At 55.2% G+C, this 17,416-nt stretch overlaps 1 protein-coding gene across 5 annotated transcripts in view; it reads right to left on the bottom strand.

Annotated features, from left to right (window-relative positions):
- Positions 1-17,077, bottom strand: part of LOC109447863 (microtubule cross-linking factor 2) — a 91,447-nt gene extending 74,370 nt beyond the window's left edge. For 3 of the 5 annotated variants that reach the window (XM_074317773.2, XM_074317774.2, XM_074317776.2), the window contains exon 1: positions 15,648-17,074. In XM_074317773.2, the coding sequence (XP_074173874.2) occupies positions 15,648-17,045 (1,398 nt within the window). In that variant the 5' untranslated portion in view covers positions 17,046-17,074. Of the gene's footprint in view, positions 1-15,647 lie in introns of all 5 variants that reach the window. The other 2 variants (XM_088789144.1, XM_074317775.2) reach the window with 2 other exon arrangements.
- Between the last annotated feature and the right edge of the window lie 339 nt (positions 17,078-17,416).

The raw sequence follows: 17,416 nt of genomic DNA, 5'->3' as shown, positions 1-17,416 counted from the left end.
GGCTGGCTTATGGCCTGCCTAGGCCAGGTCTGCTGGGACGCGGTGAATGCAGGACTTAGGGAAGGGCTGAGCTTTCTGAGCTTTCGGGACCTGAGGTGGGGGCAGGGCCATGGGGAGGGGATCCGGGAGGGCAGGACCCTGCTTTACTCTGGAGGTTCTTAGACCTAAGCGAGCCTCCGCATCGCCAAGGGTTCCTCCGTTCTGTAGTCTTGGCCCCTGTCCCTGGAAAGCTCTCCAGTGACTGATCCAACTGAGGGAGCTGGTTAGGAATCGTCCAGGGGGTGGGGGTGGGAACTCAGCCTTCCCAGGGCCTTCAAAGACAGCTCCGTGGCCTTGCAGAACCCTGCCCACCTCCCAAGCCTTTCAACTGTGAACTGAGAAAGGGCAGAACTCCACTGAACTCGGCAGACCTGGGGGCTACCCAACAAGATCGTCAGCATCCCCCCCCATATCAGCGGGGAAACTCCAAACCACACCCTTCACCACAGACAGGAAAAGGCCACACTGCCCAGCAATGCCCACCTCAGAGCCGGGAGGCCCCCCGATACTCCCCCCGTCGGAAAGGCCAGCCTGAAGAAGCTGGGGAGAGGTGCCCAGACCAAGCCCAGCCTGCCAGCCTCCATATCCACCCATCTGGCCACTCCTTTCAGTTGACCTCTCTTTTAACCAGGACTGAGAATGGGAGGGGGTGGGGGGAGGATGAGGGGTAGGAATGGGGCACCACACAGCTGCCAGGGTAGTCAACGTTTCCCTTTATAGAAAATGCTTCTTTTGCTCTGATTACAGATGTAATACTTATTTATGAAGAAAATTTGAGAAAAAGCAGATGGCTTTCTATTTCCTTCACTAGTTCCCATTGGTTTCTGCATTAGGTCCAAGCCCCTTACCCTGGCACCCAAGCCATCTGTGGTCTCCTCCCCATTCCTGTTTTGCCCGTCTTTGCATCCTCTGTCCCCCACCACCCTGTCCAGATATGCCATGATTAAAAATAGCTACCACCTATGTGGAGGCTCACTAATTATCGGCCCCCAACCCAAGCACGGGATGTGCACAATCCTCTTATCAACCCTGTTAAGTGGGTACTGAAAATGTTCCCATTTTGCAGATGAGGAAATTGAGGCTCAGAAGTTTCCCAGAGCTACTCAAGCAAGGGAGTGGTGGGGCCAGAACCCAAACAGGTCCTGTGACTCTGGGCTAATACATCTTAACTGTGTTCTACTCCCAGGTTTGCTTGGGCTTTGCCAGGCTAACTCCTAATCATTTCATCCTTCCAGGGCATTCCCTCTTCCCCTAGTCTGATTCTACCCCCACACTCTGAACTCCATTTGTCTCTGGTGCTAACAATTTTAGGTTGCATTTGCCTGTTTTCAAGTCTATCTTCCCCGAGAGCTGGGGGAGGGAGGTGACAGGTCTGCTTCCCAGTATCGCTCAGGATGTGGTATAGAGCAGGCACGCATCACTGTCTCTGGGTGGATGAATGAAGGAGAGGATGAGTCTGGCTTCTGCCCTGCCCAGTCTCTCTCCACAGCCCAGGGCCCTCCTGATCCCTGGCCCAAGCCAGCTACACAGAGGCAGAGAGAGCTCAGGCCCCCACACCATCCAGGATGAGCAGGGTCTGGGTACCCAGGGAACCTCCTGCTCACCCATCTACTCCCTCCCCACAAAGTACGTCTCTGTCCACCCTCTTATACCCCCCCAGTGATCCACGAAGCCAGCCTGCAGGAAGAAACCTCTCAGAGGCAGACCTGCCCCTTGCAACGGATTGGTTCCCAGGCATCCCAGGGGAACCAGCCAGGAAGAGTCTCTTGGTATATACTGAGCAAGAGGGCCAAACATGAGCTCACATTACTGCTAATAATAGTGAGAGCTTGCACAGGGCTTCACAGTTTACAAAGACATTCCATCTGCATCATCTCATGGGTCCTCACAGAAACTCCATGGACAGAAAGGGCAGGAATCACTATCCCTGTTCTACAGATGAAGATGCGGGAGAAGCATGGGGAAGGTGGGCTATGCCCAAGGTCACACAGAGCGACCTCCAAGCAGGATTCAGGCTGCGGACTTCAAGCTCTTTCATCTGCATCAGAATTCAGGGAGTCCATGAACTTTGACGGGAAGAAAAAAAAACAAATCCCATCTTTATATTCACTCACCTCTAACTAAAAATTACCGTTTCCTTCTATTCTGGACAAGCTACAGTTGTATTAGCCATCCCTGTGACTTTGCCACCCAAAGAAACACAGATGTTTTCAGATCACATCACAGTTGCTGCAGAAATGTCAAAATATTGTTTACACTCATCAGTGCTTTAAAATTTAGTAGTAAGTAAGCTTGTCACCTGATCTTATCAGTGAATAAACACACATATTACTATAGCATGATTTGAAAACATACTTTGGTAACTGTATTCCAATATATTTGGTTCCCTTTATATTTTAAATGTTTAAAAACATTATTCTAAGAATTCTTCTCAGCAGAGAGCTTAAGGGGTCCCTGGCACAAAAGAAGATGAAGCCCCTGTTCTTTCCTGAGCTGCCTCACCTGTGGGGTCTGGCTCTCCATCAGGGCATAAAGCTGGAGAAGTCTGCTTTCAAGCCACATTTTAAATGTTCCAGGAAAGAATGCTTTCTGCGGGAAACCTACACCCAATCTAAGATGATTAATCTTTGTACAATGAGGACAGAAGGGGGAAGTTTAGATTTGGGGCTCAATGGAACACTTGCAAGGGACTCCAGATGCATGGGTCTGTTGGAATTGGTCTGTAGGAGAGGACCTGACCTGCAGGGCTGCAGATGAAAGTGACCGGACACAGGTCCCTCTGCAGAAACACAGCAAGTGATGATGGGTGGTTTGAACCCCAGCTACAGTTCCCAGCAGGCCGAGGGGACAGACGGTTCCCAAAGGCAGGAGGAGGTCACGTCTTACCAGCCACCAAAGAAGAGAATGTTCCAGAGGCCCCCAGCTATCTTCCACCCAAGAGTTAACCTCCATAGGGCTAAGGGTGGGTCCTGGGACGTGAATGTTCCCCCAGGACCCCCAGAAAACTCTGATATAAGCCCTGTAGACCACATTCTAGAAACCCTGGCATATAAGGCTGCATCAGGAGCAGGGAGCAGGCATCTCAGCCAACCCAGCTCTGCACTGCCTGGGTCTCCTTCCACTCTGCCTGTCTCCCACCTCCTCACCCCTCCACCTCAAATGCCACCTCTACCAAGAAGCCGCCCCACCTGTGCCAGGGCACAGCCCTGTTATATGAACAATTAGTGAATATCTATGGTGGGCCAGATTCATCACCAAATCATTGGATTTAATCCTCAAAACAGCCAATTTGCTCCCCACTAATTTGTTCTCCACTCAGTACACGGATTGATTTTTTTTTTTTAAAGACCACAGAGTACTCCTATTTAAAGCCCTCCAATGATTATCCAAATCTGGAAACAACCCAAATGTCCCTCAACTGGTGAATGGATAAATAGTGGTACATCCATATAATGGAATACTACTCAGTAATAAAAAAGGAACGAACTGCCGCTAGCACAACAATGTGAATGAAGCTCAAATGCATTATGTTAAGTGAAGGAAGTCAGACTCAGTCGGCTGCATGCTGAACGGTTCCATTTATGTGACATTCTGGAAAAGGCAAGACTATAGGGACAGAAAACCGATCAGTGGGTGTCAGGTATAGAGGAGTACAGGGGGATGGATGTTAGGGGGCAAGGGAACTCTTCTGTATCTTGATTGTGGTAGTGGTTACAGAAATGTACACATTTGTCAAAACTCATTTTACTATACGTACATTTCCTGACCTAAAAGCCACACAAAAGAACGACCCGTGCCCACTTCTCCACCTTCATCACCCCTCACTCCTCTCATTGGCTACACTGCAGCCACTTGGGTCTTCTTCCAGCAGCCAGAAGACACCTGGTCTGTCTCACCTCTGAGCCTCTGCCCCTGCTGTTCCCTCTGCCTGATTTCCCTGCCCTGAACCTCTGCATTACTGGCTCCCCCTCCTGCTTGAAGCTTTCAGCTAAATGCCACCTCCTCAGAGAAGCCTTCCAGACTTCTCTAGGCCCATCGCGTCCATCGCTAATCTGGACGCATAATGTATCACAGGCTTATCTGTAATACTGATTATTTTACTGTGGGGTCTGTTTGCTTGTGGAATGTGGGTCTCGACCACTAGGATGTGAACTTCAGGAAGGCAGAGCCCAGCGAAGTGCCTGGCACACAAATAAATAGCTGCCGAATAAATAAATGGGTCCTAGGAGGGGTAGATTACCATCCCGTTCCACTCCCCTGAAGAAAACCACTTCCGGTCAGTGCCACTGTGTCTAACTTTAATTCTTTGATTCTGTAAAGCTAATGCCCATGAGGTTTCGGACCCCAGTGGTAGGCCTCAAACCCTAGCCTACCTACTCCCAGGATGAATTTCTGCCAGGTTCCAAACCTGACCCAATGTGTCACCTCCTTCCTAGGTTCTAAGGACCCAACCGGCTGATGGGCAGACAGACCCAGAATGACAGAACGGAGCTGAGGGATCCTACAGTCTTTGCTCTGTAGGACAGCAACCACTCCGCGGAGGATTCTCTGCCTGGCCCGCCTTCTCCCACATTGCCCAGGCTGCCACGGTCCCTCCCTCAGGCCAAAGCCCAGGCTGCCTGCCCATCTGCCACCCTGGCTCTGGCAGGGACCACTCAGCCCAGCCCGGAAGGGCTGACCTGCAGGGTAGGCCAGCAGTGGCCACAGGGGCAGCATGCCAGCCCCCCAAGAGGCCAGAGCAGCCATCTGCTGTCCCTTCTGCCAATCCCCCAGGGTCTGTCAAGGCTCCAGATGAGATCATCGCATTTGGACCCCAAGGAGAGCAGAAGGCTCTGCAAAGCTCCACTTCTCTCCCAGCTCAAGAGCAAAGACCCTGGGCATAGCAGTAGGGCCAGGGAAACTCACAGCCTCCATCTCTTCACAGACGCGGATACCGAGGAGAATCCCATAGTCCTGCAGAGGGTCCAGAGTTGAGCAGGAAGGGACTCTGGGCTTCTGTGTCCCAGGCCACAGCTCAATCCATCTTAGTTAGCCTCCTTGGGTGGAAGCTGGACTCTAGTTTGGGAGGAGTCAGGGTCAAAGGTCCTGGCGAAGGAAGGCCAGGAAGCCCAGGCAGGCATTGCTATGCAACACAATGCCCCGACTCCAGCCAGCACGGAGGCTACCTGGTCCCAGTGACCCAGACGGTCACAAGGGAAGACAAGGGCCCTGGACTTGCATCTCCAAAACCAATAAATAATAATACGCACGTGTTCCCTGAGCACTTCCTCTCTGCCAGCCCCATGACAGGCAGCTTGTTATCTCACTGTATCCCAGCCAGCCCCAACTGGCTGATGAAGAACCACGATCAGAAAGGTCAACTATGCTGCCCAAGGTCTCATACTAAATGGCACAGCCAGGATTTGAGTCCAGTTTGAGCTCGGATAAACTAGATAGTCTCTATAATGGGGAAAAAGTGACAATAATTTTAGCTAGTATTTATAAGGGCTGACCATGTGCCACACAGCGGGCTGAGCTCTGAATGGAGGTCCATCGTCTTGTGCTCAACGACAGTCTTTTTACGGGGTTGCTATTATTTTATGCCCATTTTACAAGTAAGCAAACAGAGGCTCAGGAAGATGAAGGTTCCACAGCCAATCAGGGGAGAGCCCCTCCCCACTGTCGTCCCAGCTCTGGCACAACTCAGTGCACGAGACCACAGACAGTCCCTCTGGGGGGAGCTGTCCATGCGTGCATGTGTTGGGGGAGAGGAGATGCCCAGAGACTGGAGCCCACAAAGGCCAGGCCCCATTGTCACTGCCCCATTCCAGGCCTCAGCAGACAGAGCAGGGAGATAGCTGCAGCCCTTGCTGCCTCTGAGGGACGCTCAGAGCGGGGGCGCCTGCCGGTATCCCTCCGGTCCTTTCTGTGTGAACAGGAAGGAAAGCAGCATTTGGATCTGGATATGTTTAAAACATCCCCTGGGCTGCAGCCAAATCTCTGAGCAGGGAGGGAACAGCGCTCAGAGGTCTTTGGGGAGGGTCAAGGGAGTGGCCCTGGGCCTCGCTGCCTGAGGCGCCAGCACAGCCCAGCATTTCACTCTGCTGAGCCTTTGCTCCTGCCATTCCCGCTGCCTAGCAATTTGGAAAGAGCACCTAGAGGCCCCAGCTGCTTGGCTCTAGCAGGCTGTGTGACCTTTGGCAAGCCCTTCGACCTCTCTGAGCATCAGTTTACACCTGTGTAAAAGGAAGGAGCTAAGTCCCACCCTGATAAGGTCCCTGCCCTAGTACAGAACAGCTGGGGAGAGGGGCTGGACATGAAACCTGTAATTACCCAATTAATGATCTAATTACAGTTAAAGTAAATGCCCTCAAAGGAGCCTACAGGAAGCTCCTAGGTGTCTCACACAGGAGCCTGGACTGGAGCGGAATGCATGAGGGTGGAGGAGCAAACCAAAGGGAAGGGAGGGAACCACAGCCCAAAGGCCCCCAGGTGGGAAGAGCACAGGAACAGCAGCCTGGGATGTGTGGAGCGTGTGAAAGCTTGGCGGCAGCAGGAGTGAGGCGAAGTTGAAGGAGGCAGGACCACACAGGCTGCTTAAGCACTGGGGCAGGGCCGAGGAGGGGCACGGAGGGGAGGGGCTGATGCAACGACCCAGAATATCCCCAGTGGATATGGGGCAAAACCAGGGGAAAGATATTCAGTCAGGTCCAGCCTGACTGCAAAATCAGGGGAAAGATATTTAGCTGGTCCAGCCTGACTATGGGACCCCAAGCTGGTTTTCTACTGGAGCCTGAGTGCCCTCTGTGGCCCAGGCAAGGGGAGATTATTCACCTTGACCTTAAAATGGGGGACCCCAAGGTGGCTGTCCATCATCGAGGGAGTATTCCAGGTTATACAGTCTGCGGCACCAGCCTTAGCTGTTCAAAGACTGGGGTGGGAGGGGAAGAGGGTACATGAGGGAGAGATGTGTTTGGGAAACCCATGATGCAATTCAGCTCCACGCACATGTCTCAGGCCCCTGCTCCACGCCAAGACCCACACCCAGAGCCAGGCACAAGGCACAACCTTGCCATCAAGGACCCTGGGCCCACGGGCAGTCAGATCCAAGCCTGCTTATGAGTGATGAAGGCGGATAGCTATTGAGTCCTTACCACGAGCGGGCCCTGGCTAATCCTTATATACATGAGCTCTGATTTAATCCTCACAGCAACACTATACACTGAGCATCCCCACTTTACAGATGGGGAAACTGAGGCTCATAAAGGGGAAGCTCATAGAGGAAAAAGGAGAGCTAGGATTCAAGCCCAGGTCAGCTTGGCTCTAAACCACAATGCCCTTAACCGCCGTGGACACTGGTGAAGGGAAGGGCTGGCCTGCTGCTCACACCTCTTACTCCCTGCCACGCCTCACGAAGGCCGGCACTAGCTGCTAGGAACGCAGACCTGCAGGCCTCCAATGAATGTCAGGGTCAGTCTGGCCCGGAACAACTGCCCCTGGCTCTTCCCCCAGGTCCAAGTTCCTTCTGGCACCAGAAGGCAGAGAATGTGATGACAAGTGAGGTGATGCCTATGGGGCACTGGTGGAATGACTTTAGTAATCACCTTGCCTGCTGGTCAGGCCCCTGCCCGGAACTTAGCTGAGCCCCTCCTCTGGAGAACTCCCTCTGCCCCAGAGGCCACACAGGATGTGGGGCTCCCTCCCTCCCTCTGTGCCCAGGACAGTGCTGGATGTGCCATATACCTGAATGCTAATCCTTCCAAGTACCCTGCAAAAAAAGGGATTAAATTCCCACTTTACAGTCAGGAAGACTGAGGCTTGATAAAGGGACTTGCACATGGAGATCATGCACAGGGCGGAGGTGACAAAACAAGGTTTGACCCCAGACCTGACCCCAAAGTTGGAATTTGTCCATGAAACCACACAGCCTTCCTTCCCTCCCACCCTTCGCCCCTGAGCCTTATGCCCAGTGCTAGACACGTGGAAAGGGGGCGAGAGCTCCTAGCTTTGCTATAGGCCAATATGGCTCCTTCCTAGCAAGGTGTTCACCTAGCAAGGCGTTCACTTAGCTCAGCATTCAGCGCCCTTCCCAAGCAGGCCCAATTCCTCCTCCCAGCCCCTCCCTTACCACTGCCCCACCCACCATTCCCTCTAGCTCTTCTGCTTTAAGCCTGCAGCCCACCTGCATATTGTGATCACCGCCTTTCATTCAATCATGCCACAAGTATTTATTGAGTCCCTCTGTCAGGCACTAGTCTAGCAGCTGGGCATAGAGGCAGCCACTCAAGGCTAACTCTTCAGCTCTAATGCCTCCTCTTCCAGGAAGTCTTCCAGGCCCCTCCTGTGAGTGCCCATTCTCCAACTCCTCTATTCTGGCCCCCTTCATCAGTTCCCAGGCAGAACTGGGCAACTTTTAGAGATGGGAGTGGCATGGCTCTCCACAGCCCCCAGCAAAGGAAAGGGGGAGGAGGAGGGAGACGAGGGCAGGCAGGAAATCCCTGGACGATTAGAAGGGAGTTGGCCCTAGGCAGGGTTTCTCCTATGGGCAGGCCTGACAATTGCTCCATCTCACTCAGCCCACTGGGCCCAGGCCAAGTGCTGGGCATCAGGGGCCTGAGAGCCTTCGGTACAGCTTCTCCTGATTTGGTGAACTGCCAGGCCCCCAACCACCTACCACCTACCCCCAGCCAGGTTCCTAGGGCCCCCAGATCCAGGAGGTTATGAAATCAAGCCTCCACCATACTCCTCACCGTTCCCAGCCGCCTTGTGGAAGGAAGCCTTCTGCAGGAGCTGAAAACAGTGGTTTGTACACATTAGCTCCAGGGAGACACGGACCAGGATTTCCTGTGTTTCTGTGGGTGAAATGTCACAGCCAGTGTGTGCATGTTTGGACACTCGGGTTTGTGGGTTTCTGGCCCCCGTCAGCAAAGGCTACAGGCCTGACGTATGAGTGCTCTGTGCTTGTGGCCCTGCTTGTGTGTACAAGGCTGCGTGTCTCTACGAGTGTCTCTGGGGTGTACGTCTGCGAGCCCCGGGCCTCTGCTGCTTCCTTTGTAGAAGAGACCGTGGGGGTATCTGGGCAGTGAGCTTGCGTCTGTGCCCGCTTGGCAGGGGCGGATGTGTGGATTCCCGTGGATGCTAGTGCCTGTGTGTAATGAGTCTGTGTGGGTTTGTGTGTGTGTGTGCTTATGTATGTGTGCTTCTAATTTGTCTGAGGGGGTGCCAGGCTGTGTCCATCTCTGGGACATGGCCAAGTGTTTCTGGGGGTGTAAGGTGTGTGTGTGTGAGGATGTGTTTCTGAGCCGGGGATCTCCTAGATAGTGTGGGTCCCTGCTGCGTGTGTTTGGTAGTGTGTGTAAGAGGAATCAGGAGGTTGTGTGTCTGCCCGGGCTTGTGTGCTTCTCTAAGCGTGTCTCCTCTTTAATATGCCCGGAGACGTGCTTCTGGAAGCATACAATGTAAGCGTGTCTCTGGATGTATCTGCGAGACATGTGTGAGTGGCTGTGAATCTCTGGGCAAAGCTGTGAATATGTGCAACGTGTGTGAGAGACTCTGCCCAGCAACACAGGCCCAGCCCCTCTGTGAGGAATGCGGGGGGCCCTGGAGCCGTGGTCCCCCCAGGCCTCACAGCAGCAGCCTCACATTTTCCATCTCATTTTCCATCTCACTGGAACGGCTCCCCTTTCCCCATGACAGGCAAGCTGCCGAGGCTTCTTAAAGACCCAGGCCTCCGAGCAGCTTCTTCCAGGACACCTCTCAGCTATCACAGCGAGGGCCAGGACTCAGGGCAGGGACCAGTCAGGAGCTTTGCTGACCATGACGACCACTCCTCTCCCGTACCCAGTGACAGATAAACTGGGGCCCTCCCCCTACAGCTCCCAGGAGCTGAGAAGAGCTTCACAACTTGCTGGCTACTGCGCCACACATGGGGCACAAAGCCTGGAACCCAGGAGGCACTCAGAAAACATCTGACGAATGAATGAATGAATGAATGAATGAATGCCTAGAGAAGCAGGTAAGGGAGAGGCAACGACTGGGACAGGCTCCAACATTTACTGTGCACTATGATCACACTGAAAAGGGTGCCCAGTGGCCCAGGGACAGGCATGCTTAGCACCCGTATTACAGAAGAAGAAACAGAGGCTCAGAAAGGCTGAGTATCTCACCCAGTGTCACACAGCTTGTAACTGGCAAAGCCAGGCAAGAACCCAGCTCTGTGAAGCTCAGTGTGCCTCCTGCATGGGAGAGAGTGGAAGAGCGACGGGGAAAAGGCAGCTCCATAGGATTGTCTAGTGAGGCTCCCAAGTATATCAGCTGTGCAATCTTGGGCATATTACACAGCGTCTCAGTTTCCTCGTCTGTCCAATGGGACTGATATCAGAATGCTCCACACTATGAGATTGCTATGAGAAGTAAAGGGCTTACTTAACCCAGAGCCTGTCCCACTGGAAGTGATCGATTGTTGATAGCATTTGTGACACAAGAGCCATAAAGGCCCAGGGATCCATGGTCTAGAGGTCCCCAGGCAGGCCAGCTCTACCATTCCAGCCCTCTGGGCTCCAGCCTAACTGTCATCTCATCCTTAAGGCTGGATCTAAACCCCTGTCACTTCCTCCAGGACCTCAGACCCCTGGTCCCAGTTGGTCTGCATGGGTGCAGGCACATACTCACATACATGCATGCAAGCACGTGTCCCCCACCCCCACCTGCAAGCTCCAGACCCCTGGCCCCAGCACATGTTCTTCTCCACTTTTTACCAGCCAGTCTTAGCCTAGAGCCTGGCACACAAAAAGATTCCTGTCACCAACCCATGTCCCAGACTAGACACACTGCTAGCAACCCAAAGCTCACTGCTCCAGTCACACTATAGAAAGAACAGGACCCAGAGTTAGACCAACTGGGTTTAGAAGCCTGGCTGTGTGACCTGGAGCCTCCATTTACCCAACTGTACAATGGGAACTGGGGGCGGATTAGATGCTTCCTCTGGGCCCTTCTGGGCTAACATCTAGATTGGCTGCACCTCAAACACTTGCATCTAGAACCTCCAAGGAGGTGGGGAGGACTAGCTTCATGGAACCCAAACAGCATGGAAGAGGATCACATCTTTTTGTCTTCCCTGGAACAGCTCCCAACTCATTAACATCCTACAGCTAAGGGGACCCACCTTCCTGGCTTCTCCGAGCTCCTCCAAGAATGAAGATATATGGAAAAAGAACTGACTCTGGGTGGTGAACACACAATATGATATATAGACAATGTATTAGACTTGTACACCTGAAATCTGTAACTTTACTAACCATTGTCACCCCAATAAACTTTAATTAAAAAAAAAAAAAAGGGGCCGGCCCAGTGGCTCAGGCGGTTGGAGCTCCGTGCTCCTAACTCCGAAGGCTGCCGGTTCGATTCCCACATGGGCCAGTGGGCTCCCAACCACAAGGTTGCCAGTTCAATTCCTCGAGTCCCGCAAGGGATGGTGGGCTCTGCCCCCTGCAACTAAGATTGAACACGGCACCTTGAGCTGAGCTGCCTCCCGGATGGCTCAGTTGTTGGTTGGAGCGCAGGCTCTCAACCACAAGGTTGCCAGTTCAATTCCTCGACTCCCGCAAGGGATGGTGGGCAGCACCCCTGCAACTAAAATTGAACATGGCACCTTGAGCTGAGCTGCCGCTGAGCTCCCGGATGGCTCAGTTGGTTGGAGCATGTCCTCTCAACCACAAGGTTGCCAGTTCGACTCCCGCAAGGGATGGTGGGCTGCGCCCCCTGCAACTAGCAACGGCAACTGGACCTGGAACTGAGCTGTGCCCTCCACAACTAAGACAGAACAACAACTTGAATCTGAACAGAACCCTCCACAACTAAGATTGAAAGGACAACAACTTGACTTGAAGAAAAAGTCCTGTTCCCCTTCCCCAATAAAATCTTTAAAAAAAAAAAGAATGAAGATATAGACATCCTGTCTGCTCACTGGCTAAAAATATTAACAATTCCCCAAGAGATGCAGGATTTTACTGCTTGCAAAATGTTTTCTTGTCTCTTCATACCTTCCTGATTCTAACAATCCTATGAAGATGCCCATCATCTTCATTACATAGATGAAAAAAACATAGCTCAGAGAGGCCAAGGGACTTGCCCGTGGCCACACAGTAAATGGCAGTCGGGTCTCAAATCCAGGTCTTTTGGCTCCAACTCTCAGATTCTTCCATCCACAAGGGGTAGGTTCCCAGCATGTCCTCACCACATGGTACCTGGGCGACAGTGGGTAGCGACGGGGAGCTGGAAGACCAGGACTTTAAAGGTCAAACATAGTCAACGTGTCTCCTCTGCAGCTAAAGCTGCCTCTTCAAATCCTGGAACCTCAAAAGTTAATAACCTTCAGACTTCCTTGTCTGGAAGGGACCCGAGGTCAGGCAACCCAATCGCAGCCACCACATGAATCTCACCCTAATCACAACCACCAACATTCTATACAGTTTACAAGCTGCTTTCCACAAACCCTATGTCTTTATCCGAACATGTGAGGTCATCCAGCTTCTCTTTGAATAACTCAAGTGACAGTGTGCTCACTCCCTTCTCTGTAACAGCTCTTTCTATTGGCTCATTGGGAAACAGCTGCCCACTTACGCTTTCCCCACATGGGCCCCAGAGCAGGCCTCATGCCACAGGAGATCTGCCGTCACCAAAAAGCCTTCCTCAGTGGACAATTCCCAGTGTCCCTCGCCAGGGGGGTGGTGAGCCTGAGCACAGCCCCACCACACTCTATGGGACTCAGCCCAGGCGGCAGGAGGCCTGACACACTGGGGACCTGCAGTCCTTCTCCTGGGAACTCAGTTCTTGCATCTTAGAAGCAAAGTGGCCCAGAGGGGCAGGAAACACGTCATCAGTGGAATGACTCTTACTCTAAGCTCGGGCTGCCTGGAGCACCAGCTATGGGACCGGGAGCAAGTCCTTCTCCCCTCTGGCCATGGTTTATCATCTGTAGATGGAACAAACCAACACTTCCTGTAATAGCCCCTACACTGACGCTCCACAGCCATGGTCTCTAGATTTTCACCTCATCACTGTGAGATTGGCAGCTGGGTTAAATGAAGCTTGGAGCAGTTCAGGGACCAACCCAAGTGTACACAGCAAGAACTGTACATTCTGGCCCTGCTCACTTCTCTCATCCAATCTCCTTCCTCTCTCCAGCCTCAGAGCTGTTTCTTGAAATCCACAAGCTTTTCCCTACTTCCTGTCGCCTGGAATGTTCTCACTCCAGCTTCTTACTCAGCTGGTTCCGTCTCCTCCTTCTCCTCCTCGGCCCCTCTGAGCACCCCCATCCCCACTTCCAAGCGCTCTGGGCACAATGTATCCTCCTCCACCCTTATATGATCTGTACTGTGATTTACGGTATGACTATTGTTTAATCTCAGTGTCCCCGACTAGACCCGAAGCTCCACGAAAGCACATCCTCGTCTACGGCTGCTCCCCTAGACCTGCACTAGTGACTGGTACACAGTAGGCGTTAAATAAAGTTAGTGAATGAATGAATGAGGAGCCAGGAGAAAGAGCCCAGCCTGCTTCAGATGGGGTGGAGGATCTATTCTGCCTCCTCAGAATTCACAAGAGAACATGAAAGGCGCCCATGGAAATGAATCACATAGCACTTGAGAATAGCAGTGATGACAGCTTCTCTCATCTGAGGCTCACTGCATGCCAGATGCTCGAGTGGTGTTTGCACACTTTATCTCCTTTAACCCTTAAGGTTGGAAGATGTGTGATGTGCCTTTTTACAATGAGGAAACTGAGGTCCAGAGACATTAAATAACTTGACCAAGATCACACAGCCAGAAAGCTACGGACCCGGAATCCAAGAGTGGTGTGAGGCCTGCGCACAAAGCCTGAAACACTGAATGAATGGTAGAAACTGAGGCTCAGCCCTGGCTCAGGCAGTGGGAGGTCCCCAGCCAGGCCCTGGCCCCCGGGAGACCTTGGGCTCAACCCCCAGCCTTCTGGGATTATATTCCATTTTAACAGTCATTGGTAGCTCAGGGGAACTACAGAGCTCTGCCCGGTCACTTCCTGGGAAGGACAGGAGCCCATAGAGGTGGGTGCATGAAAAGACCCTGAAGCACAGCTCTATGGCCCATCTTCTCTACCCAGTGTGAACAGTGCGGGCAGGAGGTGGAAGGGAGGACCTCAGGTTCGGAGTTTAGAGCAGCTCAGGCAGGGAGTACAAAAAGCAGCTCAGGGCACCAAGAGAGCAGCGCCAGGCCTCCTCCTAGCTTGTCTCCCTCCTCCTACCCACCCTCTATTTGTCCGCTCCTTACCATTAGCTGCTGAAGACTATAGGCGCTCATTGAACCCTCATTGTCAATACTGAATGGGGTGGATTATCCTGATTTAGACAGGCCCTGTCCTTCTACTCCACAAGTATGTACTGAACACAGGCTGGACAGCAGATCCCGGGGAAATGGGGAGGAGGAGACACAGTTGAGCAAGACCCCAAAACTCTAATGAGAGAGAAACACATTTGGCCAGAAGAACCACAATGCAAAGCTATGTACTGCCAGGCAGGCGGGGCACACTGGGTGTTGTACCAGGCCATCAAATGACAAGAGTAGGTAACATTTCAGCCTCTTCCAAAACCATGCCCAACCAGTGGCAGTAGATTAGAGCCCATGAAGCTTCCAGTCTGCACAGCCAAGGTCGATACCCGAGGGCCAGGCTGTCCCTAAAGCTGCCACAGTGCCAGGTGGTGAACAGACAGAGCCTGGTGCTCATGTCCACCCAGTAGGTGCAAAGCCTGCTCTCCTGGGGAAGCCCTCAGGTCCCCCCATGCCCTTTTCAGATAGGCAGCTTCCCTCCACTCACTGGGCACATGGGGAGGACATGGGCAGGAACATAAGGGGCAGCCAAGAGAGGCCAATGGAACTGCTGTGTCTACAAGACCGGTCCCAGAGAGAGCAGAAGGCAATATCCTGGAATTTAGGAAGCTGCCTCTGAACTGGTTCTCCCACGACAGCATCCTCCCAAGCTGTAGGACCGTTAGACTGGGCGGAAGTCGGACTCCAGCCAAAGGGATGTTCCCAGATGTCATGCTTTCAAACAGGACCCGCCCTGAAAGGCAGGCGGGGACAGGCCTGGGCCTGAGGAAAGCCCAGAGAAAAGACTCAGGATGGTGTTCCGGCCTCTCCTTGGCACGGGCAGGCCACAGGTCTCCCTGGCAGCATGCACACCAGTGCCTGTCCTAGAAAGGAGAGCCACCAAAGGCCTGGCCTCTGGACTCGGGGTGGGAGTTCTGAGTGGCTGAAGGCAGAGGTCCAGCCCCTCACGGGACTACCCACCCCACCATCCCAAGTAATGCACCCTGCCGTCTTCCAAAGCAGTTTTGTCACCGCTCCCCCTTCCCAATCAGGACCCTTTGGCCTGTCTCCCTCATCCAGCTTCCTCCTCAGGAGAGGGTTCCCCAAATAAAATGGAAGACAAGAGGTGAGAGAGCCCTAGATCGACCTCAGGGTGGTCCCAGGGGGTTTAGACCTCTTTTTCCAGCTCAACCAGTGGGGTTGCGCGGCCGGCTGGTGCCTTAGTCCCGTGGGTCTGTGACACCCGGGGCCTCCCGTGGCCTCCCTCTCCCCCATCGGGGCCCCAACCTTGAGATAGTCGTTTTCCGAGCGCAGCTCCTCCAGCTCTCTCACGAAGCCGCTGGGCCCGCAGTCCAGCATCTCCTCGGTGAGGTCGGAGAAGGCAAGCGAGGCACTAAGTGGCAGGCGGCTGCTTCCCACTGACGACGCGGCTACGGAAGGCTCATCCGGGGAGGCAGGCGGCCGCGGAGCCTGCTGTGCTGACGGCGCGGGCTGGGGCGGCTGCCCGGTGCGGGCCCCCGCCGGGCCCCCGGCCGCAGACTCGGCATCACTGCTCAGCGCCAGCTCCAGGCCCAGCAGTCGCGCCTCTTCCGACGCGCAGTCCGACACCTCCGAGCTGCTGTCGGTGAGGCTGGGCGGCGGTGGAGGAGGTCGCGGCCCGGTACCCGGGCGCGGGCGGCCCTTGGCACGCACCCCGGTACGGACCCCTGCCACCCGCGTTCCTGCGCCCCGCGCCCCGGGCACCACCGTGCGCCCCTTCTTGTCGGGCCGCCCGGAGGACGCAGCGCTGCAGGCGGCCGCGGCGCCCTGGCCTGGGCCGCGGCGGCCCTTGGCCAGCGACCAGCCGGCCACGTCCTTGGGCCGGGCCGGCGATGGCGCGCGGTGGCTCTTTTTCCTCTCTGGAGCGGGCGCGGGCGGGGGGCCGCAGCCCCGGGCCAGAGGCTCCCCCGCCGGCGCCTCCATCTCGGCCTCCTTCGGCCTCAGCGAGCGGCGCGCATGGCCCGGGCCCGCCCGGCCTCCGCGCCCCTGAGGACGGTCCAGGCGCCGCTCCCGCCGCTCTGGCCGCGGCTCCTCTCGGCTCACCTCAGCCCCGGGACTGTGCTCCGGCCCTGACCCCCGCCGCACTGTCTCTCCGCTGCTCTGAGCTCGGAGAGAGCGGCCCGCTCGCCTCCAGGCACCCCGGCTCCGGCTCCGGCTCCGCCCGGCGCCCGCCCCCTCGGCCTCGCCGCGCCCCCGGAGCGCGCCCGGGCCCCGGCTGCCCACACGCCGATCGCTCCCTCGGGATCCCAGTCCGGCTGCTGCCCGGGCCCCGGCTCCGCCCGGCGCGGCCCGCCCCCCGCGCAGCCCCGCCAGCTCCCCGCCCCGCCGCCTCGGCTCGGGGGCGCGCGGCTCCGTGAACAAAAGACGGACGCGGCGGGAGCGGCAGGGAGGGACACAGGCAGCGAGTAAGGGAGGGATCTGCGAGGCAACAGCGACCCCCTCGAGGGTCAGGCAGGCCGGGGCTGCCGCGGTCCCTGCTCCCTCCTCGGCCGCTCCGCCGCCGCCCCCTCCCCTGCCGGCCTGGGGAACGCACCCGGCGGGGGTTCCCCTGCGCCCAGTGTTCCGGCAAGGGCCCCGTGAGCGGCGAGAGAGGGGACTTCCAGGCAGAGGCCGGGCGGACCTCAGAACGCAGGAGCCAGCATCCATATACACACCCGGTACTTCGCCCCTCGCCGCTCTGCCGAGCGTGCGCGAACTCCTCCCCCTTAACAGTGCAAAGCAAGACCAATTATCCCATTGCACAGACGCGTAAAATGAAGCCTTGGAAAGACTCGCGATTAATCCAAGGTCAATGGCAGGGCCGGAATGGAATCCAAACTTCACCCTTCAAAGGCGTGCTCGGCTCTTCTGCCTCGGCTTCCCTGTCACAGGGACAGGCACCGTGAAGCCCTGGGTGCACGCCCGGCCCTGCACACCATGACCTACTGTGATCCCAGGCATACATACTCCCTCCTCCCTGACCCCAGTTTCAGGCTCCGCACGGCTGAAATGGAGGCGACCTGTCATGAGGTGTCAGA

The sequence above is a fragment of the Rhinolophus sinicus genome, chromosome 13, assembly GCF_057876585.1.
Source record: "Rhinolophus sinicus isolate RSI-liver-muscle chromosome 13, RSI-T2T, whole genome shotgun sequence".
Taxonomy (NCBI): Eukaryota; Metazoa; Chordata; class Mammalia; order Chiroptera; family Rhinolophidae; genus Rhinolophus; species Rhinolophus sinicus.
The sequence above is the reverse complement of the archived record's forward strand: the minus strand, read 5'-3'. Positions and strand labels throughout refer to the sequence as shown.